At 33.1% G+C, this 25,573-nt stretch overlaps 2 protein-coding genes across 3 annotated transcripts in view; both read left to right on the forward strand.

The window, feature by feature from the left end:
• Positions 1–149: 149 nt before the first annotated feature.
• Positions 150–9,774, forward strand: LOC139521727 (glyoxylate/hydroxypyruvate reductase A-like). Its single transcript, XM_071315293.1, has 10 exons — positions 150–292; positions 1,689–1,817; positions 2,648–2,685; positions 3,282–3,418; positions 4,917–4,993; positions 5,263–5,353; positions 5,780–5,900; positions 7,249–7,316; positions 9,067–9,196; positions 9,579–9,774. The coding sequence occupies exons 1-10, from the start codon at positions 172–174 to the stop codon at positions 9,663–9,665; spliced, it is 999 nt and encodes a 332-aa protein (XP_071171394.1). The 5' UTR covers positions 150–171; the 3' UTR covers positions 9,666–9,774.
• Positions 9,775–16,595: 6,821 nt separating this feature from the next.
• LOC139521736 (nischarin-like) overlaps positions 16,596–25,573 on the forward strand; it is a 42,111-nt gene continuing 33,133 nt past the window's right edge. Inside the window, exon 1 of one of the 2 annotated variants that reach the window (XM_071315304.1) lies at positions 16,596–16,791. In XM_071315304.1, coding sequence (XP_071171405.1) covers positions 16,717–16,791 — 75 coding nt within the window. In that variant the 5' untranslated portion in view covers positions 16,596–16,716. The remainder of the gene's footprint in view (positions 16,792–25,573) is intronic. The other variant, XM_071315312.1, reaches the window with a different exon arrangement.

Here is a 25,573-nt window from a genome sequence, read left to right on the forward strand (position 1 = left end):
GATGTCTCGGGATGATACGACATATGATACGGATTTTGCCATGTATTATTCTCTATATATATATACAGATGCGTATACGTCAACGTATATGATACGGTTGATACGTTTTTAAATGACCGACCTCTATTGACAAGTGTAACTTATCAGTTTAAAACTTGATGTAACACCGTCATGGCTGGAAGTGTACGAGCACCTGTTGTTTTTGTTATAAGTTCTTTAAACGAGCTCGCTGTCGTTGCAAGGAAATGTTTGCCTGCAGCCAATATCACTAATATTACTCCAGTACTACCAGGTTTGTTTGAAATAAAAGGCGTTTCAAAGTTTTTAAGGACAGCAGTGTAAAAAATCCGTATTGTTTGTTCCGGTAGCAAATGTTTTCAAAGTATTGGCATACTGGTCACACAACTATCCTTTAAATAAAGAAAGTGAGAGCATTTTTAGGTTCATTAGCTATACATTATTTTGTCCTCATTGATATATTATAAATATAATATTATTTAAAAAAACTACACATTAATGGAGAGATGTTTTCCTTTTTGAGACTACCATCATCTTTATTATATAGTCCGCCGCTCTGACACCTGGGAACAGTATTACTGAGTCATTACTATATATATATGTTCCTGCTGACACCTATAATCACTTATTCCGTACGTAAAAATAGCATTTCAAGGCGTCATAATTGTTTGGACTAAAATCGGATTACCGTGATATTATTTTTTAAATAAAATAACAATATTTGCAGATTTTTTAAACATGCATGATGATCATTTGTACGCATGATTCCAATGGTAAAGTTAGCCATTTTCTACATAAGAATATACCAGTACCAAGTTAGGAATATGACAGTTGTTATCCATTCGTTTGATATGTATATGAGCTTTTGGTATTGCCATTTGATTAGGGACTTTCCGCTTTGAATTTTCCTCGGAGTTTGGTGCTTTTTTTATTAATTTTTTTGTTTGTTTTGGAACTTGCAAATACCAAACATTTTGAATTTCTCCAGTAAGCAAATGTTTTATTTGAAAAAGATAGTCATACGATTCTAGAGGAATATTTGGCTGGACCTTGTAAATATATTATTAGAGGATATAGGATAAACAGATATGGATGCATTGGACGTTATTGCTTTTCGGTGTGAGCCAGTACTTCGTGTTGAAGGCCGTACTTTGACCTACAATTCTTAACTTTTATACAATGTGCCTTGGATGTACAGTTGTCACATCGGCACTCATAACACATATTCTTGTTTGTATTAAGAATCAATTGATCAGCTTGTTGTGTTAATAGCTTAATTTGATTACTTTCTCTAGTTTTGATAGCATATAGTTGTTGCACGGGTTATTAAACAGCGAGTATGAAATTATTCCTGCACAGGTCACCAGATGTTAAGTCCTCAAAGACCGGACATGACTATTCAATAATGTGAAATGTCATTGACGAACATAGTGTGGTGATATTCTGAAAGGACCAACTTGCATGTGTGTTCATAGATGCAAGTTGGAGCTGTTTTGCTTTCGTTTCCTACTCGTCCAGCTGCTTGATAGCGTTGATTTGTAAGATTTTTTTTGTTGATTTCCTCTTTTTGAGCCTTAGACAAGTTACAGAGTTGGATCGGTATATTGCATATTTTTGCAAGTGTCTTTTACTTTTGGTTTTGATTCATCCTTCCATTATTATTTTCTTAGGAGAAATTTCAGACCAAGACGAGACTAATGTACTACAATCAGCTGAAGTATTATTTGCAGATAAACCATTTATCTCTAAATATATCTATAGGGCAGAAAAGCTTAAATGGGCACACAGTACCTCGGCAGGTAGATATCAAATTATCATGCGGTATGTACATATGGGTACATTGTATAAAGATATTCAATTTTAAGAAATTTTTCTAGCACCTTCTCAGAATTCAAATACCTTAACATAAAGATGTAATTTTAAGTTGTTATCCATTCGTTGGATTTGTTAGAGCTTTTGATTTTGCCAATTGAGTAAATTCTTTCGTTTTGATTTTTTTTAAGGTTTTTTTTTTTTTTAATTTATGTTTTTCATTTAATAATGTAATAATGCAATACGTTAGTCTATGGATTTTCTGTTCCTATGATAGTATATGGTTAGCTCAATTGCAGATTTGATTGTTACATGTTTATTCTCCTTGCCAAAAAATCATCACTGCAATGATAGTCGCAAAAAAAGAATTTGTTTAGGTCACAATACAAAACAGAGAACCAGATTTTTAATCATCTATCTTGACAACCCCAGACAAATTGGAATAAAGGCACAACCTAAACAGCTGATAAAGTGTGAACTTGTCTGATCGTTTTAGGCATTCAAAACACTGGCAAAGAAATATAATATTGCATTTTCAGTTGTTGCCTTAGACAAATGAATTATAGGTTAATGGCTGACAATGCATTGTTTTCGTTGCAAGACCAGGACAAATGCATATTGACTAAGCTTTTTCAGGACGGAGAAGGTTATTGATTTTGATAATACATTGCGTTGGAATTTTCCGTTAAAAAAGGCATTTTGTAAGGCTTTCTGTTCTCGTGAATCAGACAAAAGCATTAAGGAAAACTGAAAGTTCAAGATTAAAACAATCATTCACTTTGAACATGTTTGTTTTCTTCAAAAAATTTTTTTGCAGGAGTAGATACGATAATGTGTCATATAGACATCGAAAAGGTACATTTATTTACACTTTGATTTATTATTGTTGGACAAATTAGTTCCAAGAGTTGACTCAGAATGAGTTATATAAACAGACTTTTCCGGGAAATTACAGAATGTCTTTCAATTTCAAACAGAAAATATCTATGAATAGTACGACAGTAAAAATAACAAGTAAAAATAATCATTCAAATTAAAAAATGAAATATTTCTAGTTGAAGACTTCGTTCTACTGAGTTGCTATTCGGGGAAAAGTCCCTGACACTATATATATAGAACATAAATAGTATCATAGCTGACCGTTGAAGTCTGAATGATTCGTATGTGATTATTTAGACATATTGGCAGAATACAGATTTCTACAGGGTTTAAATACGATATCTTTTTTTAATTCTTTATATCTTTTTTTTTGCAGTACATACTCCCTAGTTTTACCGATTTGAATGGTGTTAACTTGTTACATGTCCAAGTCTGGATTTGTAGGGGAGTCTTAATTACCGCTGCTTATTTTTTTCAGTTTCTTTTATCAATATAAATCAAAATTGTACTGTTCTGTATTTTAAAGTCCCGATGTATTATGTGGTTTCCATTGAAGTTTTTCTCTACTTTAGCCTCCTCGGGTTTTATTAAGTCAAGGAGGCACAGCGTTCACAGATTTGATGGCTGAATATGTTCTTGGCTATATCTTAGCTAAAGAGAAAAATATGTTTGGCATGTACGAAGATCAGAAAAACAAAGTTTGGAAACCGTAAGTTAAGATTATTGTTGTTAATTTGTCGTTATTGTTCGAAATACTATTAGAAATCAAATCATCAATTAATTGCCTCTTCTTTTGTTTCTAACGCAATCTGGATGAAATTCTATCGTAACTCACTTACTTGTCTGCATCTTCGCTAGCCAAGGGTTACAATCCACTTCTCTAAGAGGGAAGTGGATCGTAACCCTTGGCTAGCAAAGATGACTTGTTTTATGACCAAAACAAAATCAGATATCTATATTATATGTAATTATATTGGTTCTTGTGAATGAATAATTCTTATGAACGAATTATATTGTTGATATATAGGAAGTATTTCCTCTTGACATGCACTTAATGGAGTTGATAGGCTTAACACATATCATTACGTGTTATGTTTTTTTAAGCAATGAATTCAATTTTAGCTTTCAATGTTTGTCGAGATCGGGCCAAGCTGGGACTATTATACTATTATACTATTGTATTGTATTGAGTTGGTTGACCGTTATGGAATAACCGTTTCACAAATGATATCGGATATGTTCCTTACGTCGTAACTACAGTCTCCTTCCCTTTCATGAATATGACCTACCGAATTAGACTATTTACCGGATTTGTAATCACATAAGCAACACGACGGGTGCCACATGTGGAGCAGGATCTGCTTACCCTTCCGTTGAGATCACCCCTAGATTTTGGTGGGGTTCGTGTTGTTTATTTTTTAGTTTTTTTATGTTGTGTCATCTGTACTATTGTCTTTCTGTTTGTCTTTTTCATTTTTAGCCATGGCGTTGTCAGTTTGTTTTAGATTTATGAGTTTGACTGTCCCTTTGGTATCTTTTGTCCCTCTTCTATACTAAAATATACATCCAGGATAAGCCTTGGACGTCTTATCACAAGACTGGGTTGACTAAAGTAAAAATGCAGTTATACTATTTGTTTTTTTTAAGTTCTCGAATGTCACTCAAAAAGGCCTGTTAATTCATGTACAATTTTTTTTTTTATCAAAATCTGATCCGTCTTAAAATCGTTTCTCTGTGTGGATTTATGTAAATTTTGAAACTAAATCTGGAGTAATATTCTATAGTGTTGATCATTAAGGCATCGCATTTTGATAAAGAATCTTCAATTCCGGAATGTTACCTCACAATAAGCCGTCATACTTACAATCCGATAAATTTGTCCTGGTCCTTTCAAAAAGAAGCATTGGCAAATACAATATTCGACTAATAATGTAAAGTAACGTTTAGTTCTTTTGGTCATCGGTTTTATTTGATATGATGTTGCACGTTTCAAGATTTTAGCTTGGCAAGTGTCGTTTATCCGATTAATAGATAATTGTATTAATTGTTATAAAATTTCAACTCATAATGTCTAGACAAAAAACAGAAGCTTTTTAAATATTTAACCTAAATGTAAAGTTAACATATATTAATACAAAAGTATTGTATTTCGTTGACAGCTAATCAAGATACAAAATAAAAAGATCATGGTTATTGTTTTTTTGTAGGGAGGAGTATAAGAATCCAAGACTTCTTTCAAACCTAAGACTCGGTATCCTTGGAGCAGGACAAATCGGCACCAGAAGTAAGTACTACTTTGTCATGCACTTAATTCAATCCATAACACGTTGTCAATAATGAAGATATACGTGTTGAAAGGTTTAATTTTCATTCGAACTGTAAAGTTTAAAATTAATATATAATACACATTTTTGATGCATGTATTGTGTTGTCTTACAAACATTTATACTAAAAGTATGTCTTTACTACGTATGCAGAATAATTAGAGTCTTATGCTTTTTAATGTTATAAGTTTTAAATTTCTATACATCACTTTTCTCAACCTTTATAAAGTTGGAACATTCTGTAAAGCAGTTGGAATGGAAGTGTGGGGAATGACCAGGGAAGAGAAAAATAATCCAGATTTACCTCTAGATGTTTACAAGTACGTTTTTTTAATTATGAAATGCCAATTAAATAATGTCAGACTTATTAAAGCTATTGCGAAAGAGAATACTAGTATCTTATGATTTTGTAAATTCAACCTGTGCATTTCATCATTTTGAATTTAAAATTTAAAAATCCTCAGTAAACAGCTGCAAATCCAGAATAGAAAGGAAATACAAAGGCAACATTAGGAGTGGAACTTGTAAAAGGTACATGCTTTAACCATATATGTTGCTCTATTGGGAGTGGCGACTTAATTCTTCCCTGTTGTAAATAGATTGATTATTAATTATTTTTTTATGACTTAAGAGTAACTTATGAACATGACGAATTAGGTATCAAACTATTTTTACTTAGTTAACATGGATTATATATATTATTATTAAAATTGCTTGTTTAATCTGATATTATTACATTTTTGCAGAACCACCAAGGATCTCCCAGACATTTTAGAGAACTGTGACTATATATGTAGTGTACTGCCAACAACTCCTGATACCAAAGATCTTCTGTCTGGAGATATTCTCAAGCATTGTCTGGAAAAGGTTAACAACTTTGATTCTGCTTCAGTGGCAATAACCTTATATTGTCTTATAGTCTTAATGTTAGTTGATAGACTGCAAAATGGCACTTTACGTCATTTCTGTGCCATTTTTTTAGAAATAAAGGCAACAGTAGTATACCGCTGTTCGAAATTCATAATTCGATTGAAAAAAACCAAATCCGGGTTACAAACTAAAACCGAGGGAAACGCATCAAATATAAGAGAACTACGACACAATAGAAACACAATATCAAAATGTAACACACACATCAACGTACTATATTATAACAATGGCCATTTTCCTGACTTGGTTCGGGACATTTTAAGAAAAAAATGGTGGGTTGAACCTGGTTTTGTGGCATGCCAAACCTCCCGCTTTTATGGCAATGTTAAATACAACATTAAAATGACAACATTACATGACAGGACTACAATACAAATAAATGGGAGAACATAAAGGACAGAAAAACAAACGAATAAAAGCAAACAAAAGGTACCAGATTTAAAGTTTAATACGCCAGACGTGCGTTTCGTCCACACAAGACCAACCAGTGACGCTCGTATGAAAAAAGTACGAAAAAGTACAAAGTTTAAGAGCACAGAGGACCAAAAGTTCCAAAACGTTGCGACCAATACGGGCTAGAGTTTTCTGCCTGGGTTAAGAACATCTTTATTATTTAGAATAATTCATACTTTTGCAAACAGTAAATTTTATAAAATGACTACTAGTATATAATAGATATAGTTTTTTTTACATGATAAAACTGAAGTGGTAACTAACTACAGAATAAAAACGGATACATAACATAAAACAACCTAAACTAGCACATGAAAATACACAGCCGTGTTAGCCAAAGCCATCAACGCAGTGACGTCACATTTGAATTTAGAATCGTTTAATAATGCTTTTAAAATTGCAATATGCTGTTACTAATGTCAAAATAGTGGTCAAGTTTGGTATTAACGATTTTAATTGCTGCCATTCAGGAGGTTTGGTCCTTAAAAGATTTGTAATTACACTTTATGTTGTTTCTGGGCCTTATTAATCGTTCAGTAAATACTCTTAAAGTTTCAATATACTGCTTCTGATGACAAAACGGTGGTCAAGTTTGATATTTCCGAGTTCCATGCAGGATATATGGTTCTTGATAGATTAGAAAATATGCGTTTGGGTTCTTTTGTAGCTTATTGTTCGGTGTGAGTAAATCTTCCTTGTTGAAGGCCGTGTTAGACCTATAATTGTTAACTTTTTATACATTGTGACTTGGATCGAGAGTTGTCTCAGTTTTAGCTGACTTTGATTTGTTGCTGTTGAGCCTGATTAATGTTCCCCACTTGGTGCTTTGTAGAAGTCAGTATTTATTAATGTTGGAAGAGGAACTGTTATTAATGAGGATAGTTTGGTCACTGCTTTAAGGTAAGTTTTTACTGTTAAAAAGTTAAAATGGTAGAGAAAAATATCTTTTCTAAGACGTTTCAGTATGAAATATATTATAATGAAATTAAAATGTAACTAGGGACTCTCAAGATCCCGTGTCTTACATTTATTGGTCTATGTACATCTTCAGCAATGGATACTCCAACAATGGGGACTAGAATAGAATTCATCATAGAAATATCTTCTTTTTTCTTTTTTTTTTTTGTTCATCGCTGATCTTTTTTTAGTTAATTTATATTAAAATCTATCTGAAATAACTAGGTCAAATTTAACCAAATTTTGCCACAATCATTATTAGAGTAAACCATGTGCCCGATGATCCTGCATGCCAACCAACATCGGTGACATGGCTTAAAATAGAACATTAGGGTTAATTGCAAGGTTTGCATTTTATTTTGAAAACTGCAATAAAATGAGAAAATCTGAAAGAGGCAGCAATGTTCAGATTGGTTAGATCTTCCAGTAGACATGAATACTGGTATCACAACTATCTGACGACGTTTTACAGAAAGTATGGCCTACAAATGATGTATTTTACCTTTTTTTCATTTTTGCCTTTTCACTTGAAAATTATCAAAGATTTTTCTGTAAGAAAAGTTATCAGCAAGACAAGATCTACAAATAAGTCAACCTATTGGAAGTCTCATTACTAGATTTTTTGTCCTTTAAAAAAGACTATTTGGAGTTTTTGCCTATTTTCTGGGGGAAAGTAGAGTTAAAGGATATCGCTAACTTCTTATCTTTCTTCCTAAGAAGTTCCTGTATGAAATCAGCCTCATAATGATAAAGAGACAAGTCGACAAGTAAAGGGGCACAATGTGTTCCCATTGGAATGCCGACAGTCTGTCCGAACGTAACAAATATGTTGTCAATCAATAAATCAAGCATCTTGATAATGTCAGTTTCAGAGAATTTTTTGTTTGAATCAGAGTGATCCTTTACAAAGTAGGAGTTATCCCTCCCTAAGACAAGATCCTTGTATCTTCGTTTATATAATTTTCAAGATTATAGGCAAAAACACAAAACAAAAATGATATAAATTTTAGCAGTTCTGTTGATTAATTTGTAGATCTTATCTTGCTGATTTTTTCTCTATATTTCGTGTCTATTTATCTATTATAGTTTTCAAGATAAAAGGCAAAAAAACTTAAAATTGACAAATGTCACCATTTATGAACCATAACTCTAATAACGAGTCGACTTTTTTGTAGATCTTGTCTTACTGGTAATTTTTGCTGTTTTAAGTTTATATATATTTCTATTGTGTTTTTTTTAAGATATTAGGCAAAAAGGTAGACACAACTTGAATTTCATTCATGAGTTCTCTTTTAAGTTGGTTGGCAGGTGGTGTCATCGGACAAATTTGATAAATTAGATACTCCAATGATGATTGTGACCAAGCTCAGTAAAATTGACCCAGTAATTTCAGAGTAGAAATTTTTTGAAAAGGTTAAAACATAACTACAGTGAGGGGGAAAAGCTCACACTGAACCTACGGTTTGGTTAGTTAGAAAAGTGAGAGACCTGGCTACTATGAACAATGAAATTTCGAAGATGATTTTCTGAGGGGGGTCATATATGTTTTTTTGTAAAGAAATCAAAGAGTTGATAATTGTCAGAACATTTACGTTTTTTTCTAACACAACTATCCTGATAGAAGACAAACAAAAAATGTAATAATTTCAAATGCACGTAAGCTTAAACGATATATATGTATGTTGTTTTGAAGGAATGAATGGATTGGCGGTGCTGTTTTAGACGTTTTTAACACCGAACCCTTATCAGTTGACAGTCCTTTGTGGTCATTCCCCAATGTAATCATTACACCACATATATCAGGACCTTGTCAGACTCAACTAGTGAGTACTACATTGACATTTCAAAAATGATAACCGCTTATATCTAACTGTTTAATTTTCTATTGGCCTGACATTAAAAACATTAGTACAACGTGTTTTTGATTAAACGCTTATAAATTGTTAAATTCATTAGAAATAATAACATCTTTCTGCACCCGACAATAGGTTACCTTAGCCACATATGCCACACTCGATTAATTTTGTGTTTTTCGTCTGAACAATCAATATTTATTTTATTTCTCTATGGTATGTCATTTCACTACAAAAGATAAATAGTAAAACGGCTTAACCGGAAATCTCAAAAAAACTTATGCTAGATATTCTAGGCTTTATGAGAGAAAAAAAATTATGCTGATTTAACACCAGTATTGATATGTTGTAGGTCGTCCAGACTTTTGTTAAAAATTACAAGAGATTTGTCGGCAATGAAAAACTTGGTGGTCTCGTGAACTGGAGTGGAGGTTACTGACTTAATTTCGCTCTCCTAGATGTGTTCAAACGACATGAAAATAAAACTTGGATGATTGCAATATAACTGTGATTTCAAATTAATTAAATTTATTTTTACTAAAAACATGCATTAAGTTTGCATTAGTTTTCAATATATGCCATATAAATTGAGGGTTGAAGGCTTTAATGAATGCTTTATGTTGAACAGTTTGGTGTTTGTGGGCAGTTGGCATGCGCTGTTGTCTCTCTAAAACGGTTTGTATATTGAATTGATTAAAATAATAAATATTCTTTTACATCGGTTATCAACACTTTCTGTTATTCTCAAAGGCACAATAGTCCTTGAACAAGGAACAAAAGCTAATAGCATACAAGAGAGCTGTTACGGGTTCGCTAAAATATTAGCATGTATGTATTTACAAACAATCGTTACGAAAAATGATTACAACTCTTTGCCAACATTCTCATGATTCTCGTATGAAGGAAAATTCAAACATACTTTTATAAAGACAAAACAAAATCATTAATTCATATTCCATGTCATTATACGCATTTCAGGAAACTTAAAATTAAGGTATCACAAAGACACGTCAACATCTGATTCTAAAATCTGACACAAAAAGGTGACTAAAAATAAAGATACATGTAATATATGTGATAAACACGAGGATTTGAACTTGTTGTTGTCAACTTTTTATAATAACAGACCATTACAAAGTATATGGCTAACGTTATATCAATTAATACGAGTTAACAGATCATTTCGTTTTCTGCAATTTTAAAGTCGCGAACACTTTATCATTGAAGAAGGGAAACAAAAATGGGGTTCCAATGTTCGATCTGGAGAAAAATAGAGAGGCGACAGATATTAGAGGGACATTCAAACTTAAAAATTGTAAATAACTGTCAACGCCACTGCAAAAAATGAAAAAGACCAAAGGGTTTACAAAAGTGTCAAAGCACAACATAAACATCCTAAGACTGAGTAACACGAACCCCGCCAAATACTGGCATGACAATTGATGGCTCAACGCTTTGGTAGGTGCAAGAACAATAGAGTTATTTTATCAGATAGAACCAAAACTATAAATAGCAAGCACAGATGATAAGAAATAGTTAAAAGTTGAATAACAAAAATACTTAATTAACTCCAAGGAAAATTCAAATAGAAAATTCCCTTAGGAAGAAATGGGATGCTCATTCAGACACTTGTCAAAAATAAGAGGATCACAGAAGCCAGATTATTTGATTCCGCTTTAGATATATTGATGATGTTCTTTCCATAAACAATCCGAACTTTTCTGATTGGGTTCCATTAATATATCCCCCAGAACTATAAATTAAAGAAACAACAGACACGGCTTCCTCCGCCTCATTTTTAGACTTATATCTCGAATTCGACTTACATAGTCATCTCAGTACCAGAATCTGTGACAAACGAGACGATTTTAATTTCGAAATTATAAATTTCCCCCACCTTAGTAGCAATATACCAACTTCACCTGCATATGGGATATATATATTTCCCAACTTATTCGATATTCAAGAGCTTGTAGCTCCTACTCCGACTTTGTAAAACGTCATCAGTGTCTGAGCAAAAAGTTGATGAACCAGGGGTATGTCAAAGACCTTGTTGATAAATATTCCGTATCAACTTCACAAATAATACATGATGATCTTGATATATAGATTCCGGGTACTGATGTTGTTTATCATCTTAACAACGCGTGGTATATTGTTCTTTCATTTGTCTTTGTTCTATTATTAATATTACTTTTACTGTTGGATTGTTTAACTTAATGAAATATCCATTTAACGTGGCTCGGTACTTAAACATCCCGTCAATGTGTTTGCATTATCTTTCATTTTTTGCTGGTGTGTTTTGTATATGCGACTTTTTGTGTTTCTTTGGTTCTTATAACGTGACTATGTACTTTAAAAGATCCCGTCAGTATGATATTGTTCTATAATATGTCATTATGATATATTTCTATTATGAATTAGAAAAAACGTTAAACCACAAACGTCAAAATTATTCAATCGCGCAGTGGAATGAACTATTTGTGGATTCTTATAAATTCCATACAACTTTTGGACTATTTCAAATCTCGGTCTATTTCTGAAATTAATTCTTACATACTTTTGATTTCTAAGCCTATATGCTAACATTGCCAATGTGAAATTTAAAAGTTGTTTGTATAAACATTGAACGACAAATATATATGACGTATAAAATATTCTGACGTGAGACACCAGAATCAATGAATGTGTTTGTAGATAGATGTTTTTTTTTGGTTCTGTTAAATTGTCCCTTTTAAAATTGTTACACAATGATGACTGCTGTACCCATATGTTGACTATTTTATTTATTATGTCTGTTTAGTTTACGCATCATTGTAAATATAACGGAATTTGATGAGACTGTCAAAAAAGTGAAAGGTTTAGCGCTATAAAACCAGGTTTAATCCACTATTTTCTACATTTGAAAATGCCTGTACCAAATCAGGAATATGACAGTTCTTGTCCATTCGTTTTTTATGTGTTTTGTCATTTGATTTTGCCATGTGATTATGGACTTCCCGATTAATAGATTTTCCCCTGAGTTCAGTATTTTTGTGATTTTACTTTTTACTTTTTGTTCATAGTCCTTCATATAGCCTGAATCAATCCGGATATTGTGGTGTCAGTGGCGGATCCAGAACTTTGACTAAGGGGGGGGGGGGGGGGTCGCTGACTGAGATAAGGGGGGGGGCGCTCCAGTCATACTTCAGTGATTCTCTATATAATCAACCAAATTTTTCCCACGAAAGGGGGGGGGGCGGCCCCCCAGGGCCCCCCTGGATCCGCCTATGGGTGTGACTGAGCATAATATAAAAGAATGTTGAAAAATCCCTCTTGGAGGATACCATGACGAGAGCATCAACTTCTATTGTTAGTAGAGTTCCAAGCAGTCACTGTGCTTGGGAAAAAAATGTTCTTTTAAAGCCATTGATGTTGTTTGAGTATTATTATGTTCTGATCTTGTTCATTCTTACATAGGTGTAAGGTTATTGTCGCATAGTACATCCGCAAGAATCATTAACCACTTTGTAAAATAAGGTTAGTTGTAATTTCTTCCTCCTCTTTTCCGATGATTCCCAGTAAATTTCTTCCAACATGCTACCCACACTACTGGTGCTCCTATAGTGGTTGTTACCATAACGAACAACACGAAGCTGGACCATCACAATTCTGTTTTTTGCAAGGATTCTATACAATTGCACAGCAGTCTAAGTTGGTTTTGACCATTACAACAATGGCGTTTGTCCTTGTTCCATGTTGGGGCCGGGGTAAAAGATCTTAACTCGAGAGATTCAAGTATACTTAGATTGTTGAAACCCGAGTAAGTAAAGTCAACTCAAGAGGTTCAAGTAAACTCGACCTATAGTTTCAAATGAACTGTGACCCCTTTATAAGGTCTTAGGAGATGACGCTGCTCCCAGTGTTCGTCATCGGGCATATCCACTATGTTGAAAAACACTTGTCCTACCGCCATGACAAACATTTTGTTGTCCCCGCAGATAAAGCGCTCCCAAGCAACGTCGTTTTTGTGTGTAAATCTCATTACATAAACTGTTTGATAAATGAATTAGGTATTGACAATTTACTAGGAAACTCAACCTATACCCTCACGACATTTACCAAAGAGGAAATTCTGGATAATCATAGGTCTGTTCTATATGTTCCTTTGGAATTTCAACCAAAGATGAAGAACTGGATCTCCTATCACTGTATTGGATACCTGACCTACAGAAGTGCCCTTACAAAAAAACTATTTTATCAGCAATCAATGCTGGGCTTCAAAGTTATTTTGAAACTGATTATTCTAGAGGTGGTGTGAATCAGATGTTGATACTAAAAATTCCAAAGATCTTTTAGGGAACATACAATCTAAGACTCTCTCATCTTGCAAAAGTATTAAAACATTTGACTTTTCTACACCTTACACAAGTATTCCCCATTCCAAACTAAAAGACAAATTGAAAGAGTTGGTATTACTTTGATTCATTAAAAAGAATGGTGAACGTAGATACAAGTATCTTTTCTTGGGGAGGGATAAATCCTACTTTGTAAATCACTCTGATTCAATCAAAAATTCTCCGAAACTGACATTATCAAGATGCTTGATTTCTTGATTGACAACATATTTGTTACGTTTGGAGGACGAGTTATTCAACAAACTGTCGGAATTCCAATGGGAACCAATTGTGCCCCTAGCTCTTCTTGCCGACTTGTTTCTTTATTATTATGAGGCTGAATTCGTACAGGGACTTCTTAGGAAGAAAGATAAGAAGATAGCAATATCCTTTGACTTACGTTCCGCTATATAGATGACGTTCTCTCACTAAATAATACAAAATTTGGTGACTATGTTGAACGAATCTATCCCATCGAACTAGAGATAAAGGATATACTACAGATACAGTTTAGTCTGCCTCCGATATCTTGACTTACATCTAGAAATTGACAATGAGGGCCGGTTGAAAACAAAACTTCGCAACAAAAGAGATAATTTTAGCTTCCCAAATGTGAACTTTCCATTTCTCAGTATAGCAACATTCCAGCAGCGCCTGCGTACGAAGTATATCTCACAATTGATACAATATTCCCGGGCTTGTATTTCCTATCATGATTTCCTTAAACCAAGAGTTCCAAATAGTGTAGTTGAAGTCATCGTAAATTTTAGGGACGCCATCACGAGTTGGTTGACCATTATGGAATAACCGTTTCACATATGATATCGGATATGTTCCTTATGTCGTAACTTCAATACCCTTCCCTTTTCACGAATGTGACATGCCGAATTAGACTATATTTACAGGATTTGTAATAACATAATTTAAGTAACACGATAGGTGACACATGTGGAGCAGGGTCTGCTTATCCTTCCGAAGCACTAGCTGAGATCATCCCCAGTTTTTGGTGGGTATTGTGTTGCTTGTCTTAAGTTTGCTATGTTGTGTCTTCTGTACTTGTACAAGTTGTCTGTGTTTTTATTTTTTAGCCATGGCGTTGTCAGTTTATTTTAAATCTATGAGTTTGACTGTCCCTCTAGCATCTTTCGTCCCTCTTCTATGGACTTCATGTGTCAAAAGTGGGTGTTTGATGCCTTATATAGGTCTCTCCACTTCTCCTTGGGTTTTTGACTTGACTAAAGTGTGTCACCCCCTATAGCTACTACTATACAAACGCATCACTGAGATTTATTAAAAGAAATGTAAAAACAAACAGCATAAAAACAAAAGAACTGGCTTACAAAAACATACGTAAGACCAAAAATAGAATACTGTAGTGTCCATGGTGTCGTCTGGGACCCGTGGCAGAAACAACAAATACATAAACTTTAAATTGAAATGGTACAGAGAAGAGCTGCTAGGTATACACTCAACCAATACAGCTATCAAAGCAGTGTAACAGTCATACTTGAACATCTAAGATGGCAAACATTACAACAAAGAAGAAATCTTGCATCCGTCACCATGCTATATAAAATCCAACACCAATTACTACGGTCTCCATCCCAGTAAATACATACCTAATACCATCTAAGGAACATTAATTTATACAGCCATTCTCTCCCACAAACTATCATTTATATTCATTTTTTTCCTAGAACAATAAGGTTGTGGAATTCCCTACCATACCAAGTAGCCTGTAGCCCAGACTTAGAAGCTTTTAAGTCTGGTGCAAAACCACATATGTACTGCTAAACCAAACCATGTTTTTATCTAAGTTATATATGTTCCAGACCGTATGAGTATTTGGACCGTACGCGTACGGTCTGGACCGTATGCGTACTTTTTCAAAATACTCATACGGTCGGACCGTACGCGTACGGTCTGACTTATATTAAGAAGTTGGTTAAGTTTATTAGACCCAGATGCATATAACAGATCAACATAACTTAACTCTCAAATTAATATAAAATAGTTCAATTTTGATTGAAATAAAAACTTTATATTTTAACTTTTTTAAAAATTCACGCTAATTGTAATTTAAAATATGTTAGTCTCTTGTATTTAGCATGTCGATCTGTAATACATTAATTGAATTATGATCACTGAAATTGAAGATATCAAAGTAAACATAATGTGGGAGGACAATTGTTTTAGAATATTTAGCAACTTTACAAAAAAAATGCAAATGCAAAGAAACATACATGAACTGCAAACATGATAATGTAAAAAATATTACGTAACTTGTGTCACATTGGGCGAGTGTACCAAAATAGGATTCAGATATACAATTAAACAAATATTTAATTTTAATTGTTCGTTTGTTCATTTTATCCATCTAAATGTAATAATAACAATTTGTAAAACTTGAAATAAAGATTGTGATAAATGTTTGTTTAAATTTAACTCATATGATCCAATAACATGTATAATCAGCTCGTATTGGACCATACGCGTATACTCATACGGTCCGACCGTACGCGTATGGTCGGACCATACGAGTATACGTATACGGTCCGGACCGTACGCGTACGGTCCAAATACTCATATGGTCTGGAACATATACAAAAATTAAAAAAAAAAAATGTTTTTTGCAATTATTGTAAATATGTTTAGTTAATTTGTTTCCCTAGTATGTGCCTTCTTGTAATCTTCAACATATTGAAGTTAAGAAGTATTATGTAGATGTAGATGTCTTTGGTTTTATGTGATTCGTTATGGATTCGAGATTAAATTTGTGGAACCGTATAGCAAGGATTTGTATAGTAAGAAGCCTTCTTACTATACAAATCCTTGCGTATAGTAATTGAGAATACATATACATAAAAGACCAGAATAGAAACTGTTTTCTGAATCTTAATATTCAAACGTATGTGGAAAAAAATCTAAATATATACAAATGTAAATTGAAGACCCGCCTAGTTATTGCATATTTCAAATTTCTTTCGGTTTTCAGACTGATTTGCTACTAAAAAATTAAAAAAAAATGTCAACAGGAAGTTGGATTATTTGGTGTTGAGAATTTTAATTTTTGACTTCTTGAATGCTGCCTATTTAATAATTTCGATTAGAGGAATGGCACAGTTCGGGAGAGATTTGGACACAGCATGTATAAGAATAATTTCATCCGAAATTGTTGACAAACACACGGTAACTGGAGAAGTGATTTCGTCAAGGAAATTATATACCCCTCCCCTTGGAAAATGAAGACATCTGCACCAATCTGCACTTCCCACAAAAAAAGAAAAAGAAACTGTCTTGCATCAATAATAGATAATGTGCTACAGAAATTTCACACACATCTAAAGGATACATGCCCATTTAGCCTGATTTAGGCCATGAAAAATAGGGGTCAGACTGACAGGCACTTGTTTCTGTCTATAGATGTGGTGTTTACTATCCGGTAGGTCTTTTCACCACCGAACACCACCGCACACCGCCGAACACCACCGAACACCCCAAAAGTTTATTATTTTGTCTTTAATCGTTATCAATGGGAATTAAATATAATATTTAAGTTATTAATTCAACAGATCAGAAGATTTAAAGTCCAAATATCTACAGAAAATTAAAAGGAAGTCTTATAACACCCCACATTTTGAACTCCGCTGACCCTCATGATCGAACACCTCAAATATACTTTTTTCCATTTTTTCTTCTTCTAACTCTTCTATAAAATAGTTGTACCAATAATAATAAAAGAGAAAAATCTAATTTGGCTTTAAAATTAGAAAGATCATATCATAAGCAACAAGTGTACTAAGTTTCAAGTTGATTGGACTTCAGCTTCATCAAAAACTACCTTGACCAAAAACTTTATACTGAAATGGGACGAACGAACGAACGGAGGCACAGACCAGAAAACATAATGCCCCTCTACTATCGTAGGTGGGGCATAAAAATATCAAAATCTAACCAATGAACAGAGATCCAGGATACACACATATACATGTAACACACATAATGTAATCTGGAAAGTGATGAATCCAGAGACGCTTTTCCTTATATAGATTTTCGATTTTAAAGAGGCACTAGCTGTCAAATTCATTGTAATCGATTTGACTCAAATTCTCATATTTGGTTTATAACAATGTAAAACATTTATCCAAACTATCAAAAGTCTAAAATAAACAGTTTACAGAGCGTGGGGTAGATAATATATAGGTTCGTTTCGTGTGTATTTTAGTCAAGACGCCATCTAATTAACTATCGATTTGACCTCAGATGACCATATAAGCGATGTAAACAAAAATAAAGATACGAATAGATTAAACCAACACGTGCAATTGCATTTTTATAGGTCTGTTTGATTTTATTTTATAGATTAAAAATAGATGTTTCTCATTGTTTTTAACCATATAAGAATGATTTTATGTGCATCGAATTAGTAATCAAATGATTTACCGTAGTTTCACTTTCATTGTTGACATTCTTTTTCTTTAAATAACCAGTACACGTACAATGCATGCGTTGTCAATCTCTAGCTAGGGGTCAACTTGAAGTTCACATGAATACCGGTTAGAATGATGATGACGTTTTCACTTGCAAGTGAATCAGTCAAAAATTATGTTTAATCGCTTATTTCAACAAAATTAAAGGAAATTGATTGCTAAAAGCAAATTATTATTTCATTATTCCAATTTGATTAATGATTGATTTAAAAAAAAATCATACTTTATTTTTTTATATATATCGAAGCTAGTGCCCCTTTAACATAAAAATGATGCCCATAAAATTGAAAAATCGATTAAATTATATATAATTTAATTTATTTTATCGTTTTATTGGATAATATCAAAGTTTTTCTTAGTGGTTGGTGGGTTTTCAGGTGTTCGGCGGTGTTCGGTGGTGTGCGGTGGTGTTCGGTGGTGAAAAGACCCACCCTTTACTATCCACACCTGTACGCTTTTGAAAAATCATGGTTGTGGAAAGTCTGATAGTAAACCCCACATTTACAAAAACAAGTGCCTGTGTCAAACCTATTATCTGACAGTTCTGTAGTATGACAGTCTTGTAATCCCACAATCCTCATGATCCGATAGTCAGACAGTCTGACGTGCGGTCACTTTTGTAAATTGGTCTATTTATTTGAAAATGGAAATGTTATCATCATTTGTCAACTAAAGGGTTCAGGTTTTGGCAATTAAATGAGTAAAGATAAGATAGTATAGCGATTATATTACAATAGAGTATGTAAAAGATGTTGTACATGTTGTAGTAATGTGGTCGAAGATGATACACATTTTCTTTTTAACTGTGATAGTTTATCATACCAACAGAAAGACATGATAACAACGATAAATAATTGCTGCAAGAATGTAAAAAATCTTGACCCTTTCAAAAGAATATAACTAATGAAGATGAGAATTTGTTGTCAGAATTATGCATGTTCATCATTGTTTATTAAAAAATATGAAAAGTTTTAATGGGATTTACATGTACATTTATCTCCCTCTACTACTTGTAATTTGAACTTTATATTTTCTCTATAATGAGTTCTAGAGCACCGTCCCTTGACGAATCTTAAACAGTACCAATGTCAACCCTTGCTGCTGTGCATTAGTCATGAGGAGAATCACCATTGGATTAATCTTATATATCTGTAGTTCTTAATGATCTCCCCTTGATGACATCTACATTGTTGTGATGTAAAACTCTCTCACTCAGAGCTCCAGATAAGCTGCGTATTTGCGTGATCACGCAATACAAATAATAAAAAACCCAATGCAATTGCACATTGCAGGGTTCAATAACCCAATTAATTCAAAGGAAAACCCAATCGTATGTCAAAACCATGAGTTCTCAACCCTTTTATTGGCTACCATTTGCGTTATTTACCCTTATCTGTTTACAGACGTCGCGTAAACTATTTTTATAATATTTATAATTGGAAATTTCCTTTCGTTCTAAAAATAGATCCCTGCATCAAGTAACTGAAATGGGTCCCTGTTAGAGCTTTCCGTTGCTCATTAGGTACACGTGTTTTTGAAAACATTTCGATCTTCTTGTCGTTTATCCAATTAGCGTGGGTCATGTAGTCAAATTTTTTTCGAATTGCTCGGGATTTATCAGAACATACATTGAATTAAAACGAAAGTGAATGTCCGGTAAAAATATTGAATAGAAGCATGTTTTCTGCTTCTTTTGAAAAGCTGAGGGAAAGTTATGATGATAACAAGACTCATTCAGTGTTTTTAGGAAGCGTCCATCGCCCACGGGCGTGTGTGCGTATCTTAACGAGAACATTAATTGCTGATAAAAACGGGGTTTCCTCAAAAACGAAATCAGTAGGAAAAAGTGAAAGGCCAAATCATGATGAAGCATCAGAAACCAAAAGTTCTAATAAAGGACAACTAAACCCAGATTTATGAAATTGGAATAAAACAAAAACATTCAAGTATAATTAGAGTTTATATACTATTTTTTTTTCATTTTACGGTTAATTAATGAATACACACACAGGCACTGGTCTCAGAATTTATTATATAAAGGTATAAGACGAGTGTCTGTGAATACACATATCCGTTTTGTAACAGTTTATATGAGAAAATACAAAACTGGCAGAAGGTTTGAAACGGAACACTAATTAAACCTACAATTGCTCCTCAGTGAATAAACCAAATGAAACAGCTAGCAAATAACCCTAACCCTAAACCAAATAAAACAGCTAAACAAAGAAAGAAACATATTTAAGATGGAAAAAAATCTGGGGTTGATATTGCCTAAATATTCAATATTGTGTTGATGAAAAAACCCAATACATTAAGGAGCTTGGTGGTGAAAAACTCAATTTGATATTAACATGAGGGGTGAATATGAATTGATAATGCAATTAAAAAACTGTATCACCCAATTATATAAGAAAATGGTGGGTAAAAAACCCAATTTGTGAATTCTTATCTGGAGCTCTGCTCACTGCTGTGCACTGGACTGGTCATGAGAACTATTACAAAAAGAGAACCTTTATTTCTGGTTCTATTTTTTCCTATTACAGTGCTTATCCAGTGACCTTTGGGGTATCACAATAGCAATGGCCAAAACAGTTTACCAAATTGCAGTTAGATTTCTTCTCCAACTAACTGATCAACTGGTAAAATGTTTTAGCAGATTGCTCAAGTGAAATGTTGTTAGTATGAAGTAAGTGCTGTAAAATCAAAAGTAATACTTACCATCCAGATCCAGTTAGTTGATATCTTTGTCATTTGTTTCAAACACAAAAATGACTTACTATAGTATGAGTCACTGAATAAGAAGGTCTAATTTTGACATGGAAACTTCTATCATAAATAGATTTTATAAATAAATAGTTGAAAACATTGTTTTGTAAGTCTATAATTTATAGCTCCGTTTTCCAACAACAAGTTAGTGCATAATTGTAATTTGGATTTTTTTTCTAAAGCAATTACTTATCTGCTACAATTAAAGGGAAATAATTTACATTACTGAAAATCAGCAAAATGTTGTCACAATTTTTGTCTGATAAATATCAACTTTCCTCATTTAATTTGTTTGTAACATTACTTTTATGATTATTAAACTTTTATCCTCTGTTTTGAAAAGAAACAATGAAATTTATTTTTAAGATAATTAAAATTTTGAAAAAAATTGTAGGCAAAATCAGAAGCCAGGTATCATTGATTAATTTTTTAGTCTACAATAACTCAATAAAAATTATTTCCCTTTAATGCCAGCAGATCACTAATTTGTATAGAAAATATTATACGAATCATAATTACACAATAACTTTGTCTTAGAAGAGAAAGCTATAAAATATACATCTACAAAACAATGGTTTGAACTATTTATTTATAAAATCTATTTATGATAGAAGTTTCCATGTCAAAATTAGACCTTCTTATTCAGTGACTCATACTATAGTAAGTCATTTTTGTGTTTGAAACAATTGACAAAGATATCAACTAACTGGATCTGGATGGTAAGCATTACTTTTGATTTCACAGCACTCACTTCATACTAACAACATTTCACTTGAGCAATCTGCTAAAACATTTTACCAGTTGATCAGTTAGTTGGAGAAGAAATCTAACTGCAATTTGGTAAACTGTTTTGGCCATTGCTATTGTGATACCCCAAAGGTCACTGGATAAGCACAGTAATAAATTTTATATCATAGTCTTTTAATTTTTTTTTTTTTTTTAAATCAGCCTCATTACCAGAGGCGGATTTCGGGGGGCCAGCCCCCCCCCCCCCCCCCCTTTTTGGGAAAAAATTTGGTTGCTTATATAGGGAATCATTGAAGCGTGACTGGAGGGGGCCCCCTCTTAGGTCAGTCAGTGGGCCCCCACTTATGTAAATTTCTGGATCCGCCACTAATTACATGGATACACTCGATGTTTCTTACCATAATTATATCCTAGATGATCCCAGATCCCGCTTACTGTTTTGTCAGATTCCCGTATACTGCTTACACTATATCTGACTATCATGACTATAGATATAGGAAGATGTGGTGTGAGTGCCAATGGGACAACTCTCCATCCAAATAACAATTTTAAAAAAAGTAAACCATTATAGGTCAATGTACGTCCTGTACACAACCAATTCTCATTTTTTTGTAATTTCCTGTGTCCCGCTAGACTTCATTTCCCGTTTTTATGGCAGAATAATTTGACTTTCAAATGTCACGCTTACAAAAAATTGTCAATCCTGCTTCACGCTTAGACCCAAATAACATCCACCTCATATTATCTCTTTATTACTTTGTGTATAATGTATTGTGTCTTTGACTAAAAACTTGTTTAATGATAATCATTATAATTGTTTATGTTACATGTACACCTGTATCTTGCCCGACAATGGCCCATGATTGGTACAATAAAATAATCTCTAATGTCTAATGTCTATTGCCATACAAAAGCAGTGACAAGGAATCAATTTGATGACAGAAACATGCATGTAATTTATTATACCCCCGCTTTAAAAAAGGGGGGGTATACTGTTTTACCTCTGTCTGTCAGTCCGTCCGTCCATCAGTCCGTCAGTCAGTCCGTCCCATGAAACTTTCGTCACATTTTTCTCAGGAACTACACATCCACCCTTTCTGTAATTTGGTATCAACATTTATATATGTCAGCCACACCGTGTGATGCGTTTTCAGATTCATCACTTGACAACTTCCTGTTTACCGAACACTTGTCTGATTTTACACATGATAGCCAAGTTGAAAATTTTTTCGTCACATTTTTTCGTCACATTTTTTCGTCACATTTTTTCGTCACATTTTTCTCAGGAACTACAATACAAGGATTTCTGAAATTTGGTTTCAGGATTTATATAAGTCAGCTATACCGTGTGATGCGTTTTCAGATTCATCACTCGACAACTTCCTGTTTACCGAACACTTGTATGATTTTACACATGATAGCCAAGTTGAAAATTTTCGTCACATTTTTCTCAGGAACTACAATACAAGGATTTCTGAAATTTGGTTTCAGGATTTATATAAGTCAGCTATACGGTGTGATGCGTTTTCAGATTCATCACTCGACTACTTCCTGTTTACCGAACACTTGTATGATTTTACACATGATAATCAAGTTAAAAATTTTCGTCACATTTTTCTCAGGAACTACAATACAAGGATTTCTGAAATTTGGTTTCAGGATTTTTATAAGTCAGCTATACCGTGTGATGCTTTTTCAGATTCATCACTAGACAACTTCCTGTTTACCGAACACTTGCATATTTTTACACTATTAATATTATCCACTTGCGGCGGGGGTTTCTTCAGTGAGCAGTAGCTCGCAGTTTCACTTGTTAAGATTTCATTCAAAATTCATAACTATAAAATATCTTCTGAAAGTGTTACTGCATCAAGAAAATTTGAGATAATACATTTGTACTTTATTGAAAAAGCATGCACTTTACGCACACATGGGTCAATGGCTTACAAACATTAAACATGATATACATCTATACTACAGTAAAACAATGAAAATAAACAATACAGACACTTTCTACTATAATCCTTTCTCTTATTTATAGCATCAGACATAATGTCAGAGGATGTGGTATGAGTGCCAATGAGACAACTCTCAATTCAAGTTACAATTTTTAAAAGTAAACCATTATACACAGCAAAAAGTGCCACGCATGTTTCACGCATGGTAAAGAAAACGTGTGTAAAACGTATGTTTTTTGTGCGTTTAACGCATGTTTTTTACAACATGCGTATAACAGGCGTGCAAAAACATATATTAAATATGCGTTACAAAATGCATGAAATATTTCACATGTGTAAAACATGTGTTAATACAAACTCATGTAAAATACATGTTTTACATACGTTTTACATGAATTTCAAAATGATATTTTTTTATGACTGATTTTTTATCTTTGGCTTATTTTTTTAAAAATTTTTGTAGTGGAAATTAACAATTTAAAAATGAAAGACATGATTGAAACCCCTCCTTTATCCTTGGTTGGGAAACCCCTTTGAAAAATGGGCTTTTGGCTGGATCCGCCACTGAAGAATGTAATAACTTGAAAGTATGAAAAATAAATGAAAATTACAAAAACATGTCTGCCTAAATTCCATATTTTGATTCAGTTTATATTAAAGTTCTATTCATCACAGTCCTGTTCCTACAAATGACTGGAACTGCTTCCTAGCAGAGTTACTTATCCTTTTTAATTTGCCCAAGACATTTCCATGTGACAATTTCTTCTGTAAACATAAAAAAGGTGATTAAGGAGGCTCGCGGGTATAAGATTTGCAGAAAAAAATTAAACATTAATTTTTCATTGCATATTTTATTTATTACATTATGTAGTTGTTACTTTATCATATGGTACAAAAATCATTCCAAAAATTCGATTCGTATTGGCCCCAGGTGACTTTTAAAATGTAGATATCATTGAAAGAGCGCCAAATTATCTCCCTTTGGTGCAAAAATGCCATTTTTTGGCATTAAAATTGAAATATCTTTTTTAACTCATCGGTGACCTATATTTTTTATTGATGTTTTCAAATAAGCTGTACATAAACTAAATAATTGTAAAATTTAGGCAATTTCTGTAATGTAGTTCTTTTTTTATTTCGATATTACCGCTATTTCTCTTATTAGTTCAACAGAAAAAAAGGATATTAACAAAAATGTATGCTTCTTTCGAAGACAGATTGTGAGCGTAATTGAACGGTGACCCCATTTTTTTATTTCATTTTTCTATTAAGTAAAAGATAAAGTTCATTTATAGAAAAATATAGAGAAATCTTATATTAAATTAAAAAATTGATTTAGACCCGTGAGCCCCCTTAAATGTAAAAAGACATTTGTGATGTTTATATAAGAGATGTCGAATTTCACAAGAACTGAATGTCACTGAAAGTTAAAAGTTCATGAAAGGCAAATATATAATGAAGATTTTTATGAAAAAAATGCGCAAAATCAACAAGTTATTATACATTTGTACTTGAAATAAGTAACAAATACCATGAATACAGGTAGGTTAAAGTGCAGCATAGAACCTTGGCTCACATCGAACAACAACTTCAGCAAGCTATAAACATGATAAAGGGCTCAATAAATGACAAGTGTACTTATAAAACCATTCAAACGGGAAAACCAGCTGTTAAATCTTTTAAAAAACGAAAATGAGAACACTTATGAACCACACCAAGAAACGACAATCATGGAAAGAACGACCATGTCCAATTTGATAATACATGTATTGTCAGGTTGTACGTCTAGGAAAGAATTACCATGTCCAATTTGATAATACATGTATTGTCAGGTTGTATGTCTAGGAAAGAATGACCATGTCCAATTTGATAATACATGTATTGTCAGGTTGTACGTCTAGGAAAGAATGACCATGTCCAATTTGATAATACATGTATTGTCAGGTTGTACGTCTAGGAAAGAATGACCATGTCTAATTTGATAATACATGTATTGTCAGGTTGTACGTC

This window comes from Mytilus edulis, chromosome 1 (assembly GCF_963676685.1).
Source record: "Mytilus edulis chromosome 1, xbMytEdul2.2, whole genome shotgun sequence".
Lineage (NCBI taxonomy): Eukaryota > Metazoa > Mollusca > Bivalvia > Mytilida > Mytilidae > Mytilus > Mytilus edulis.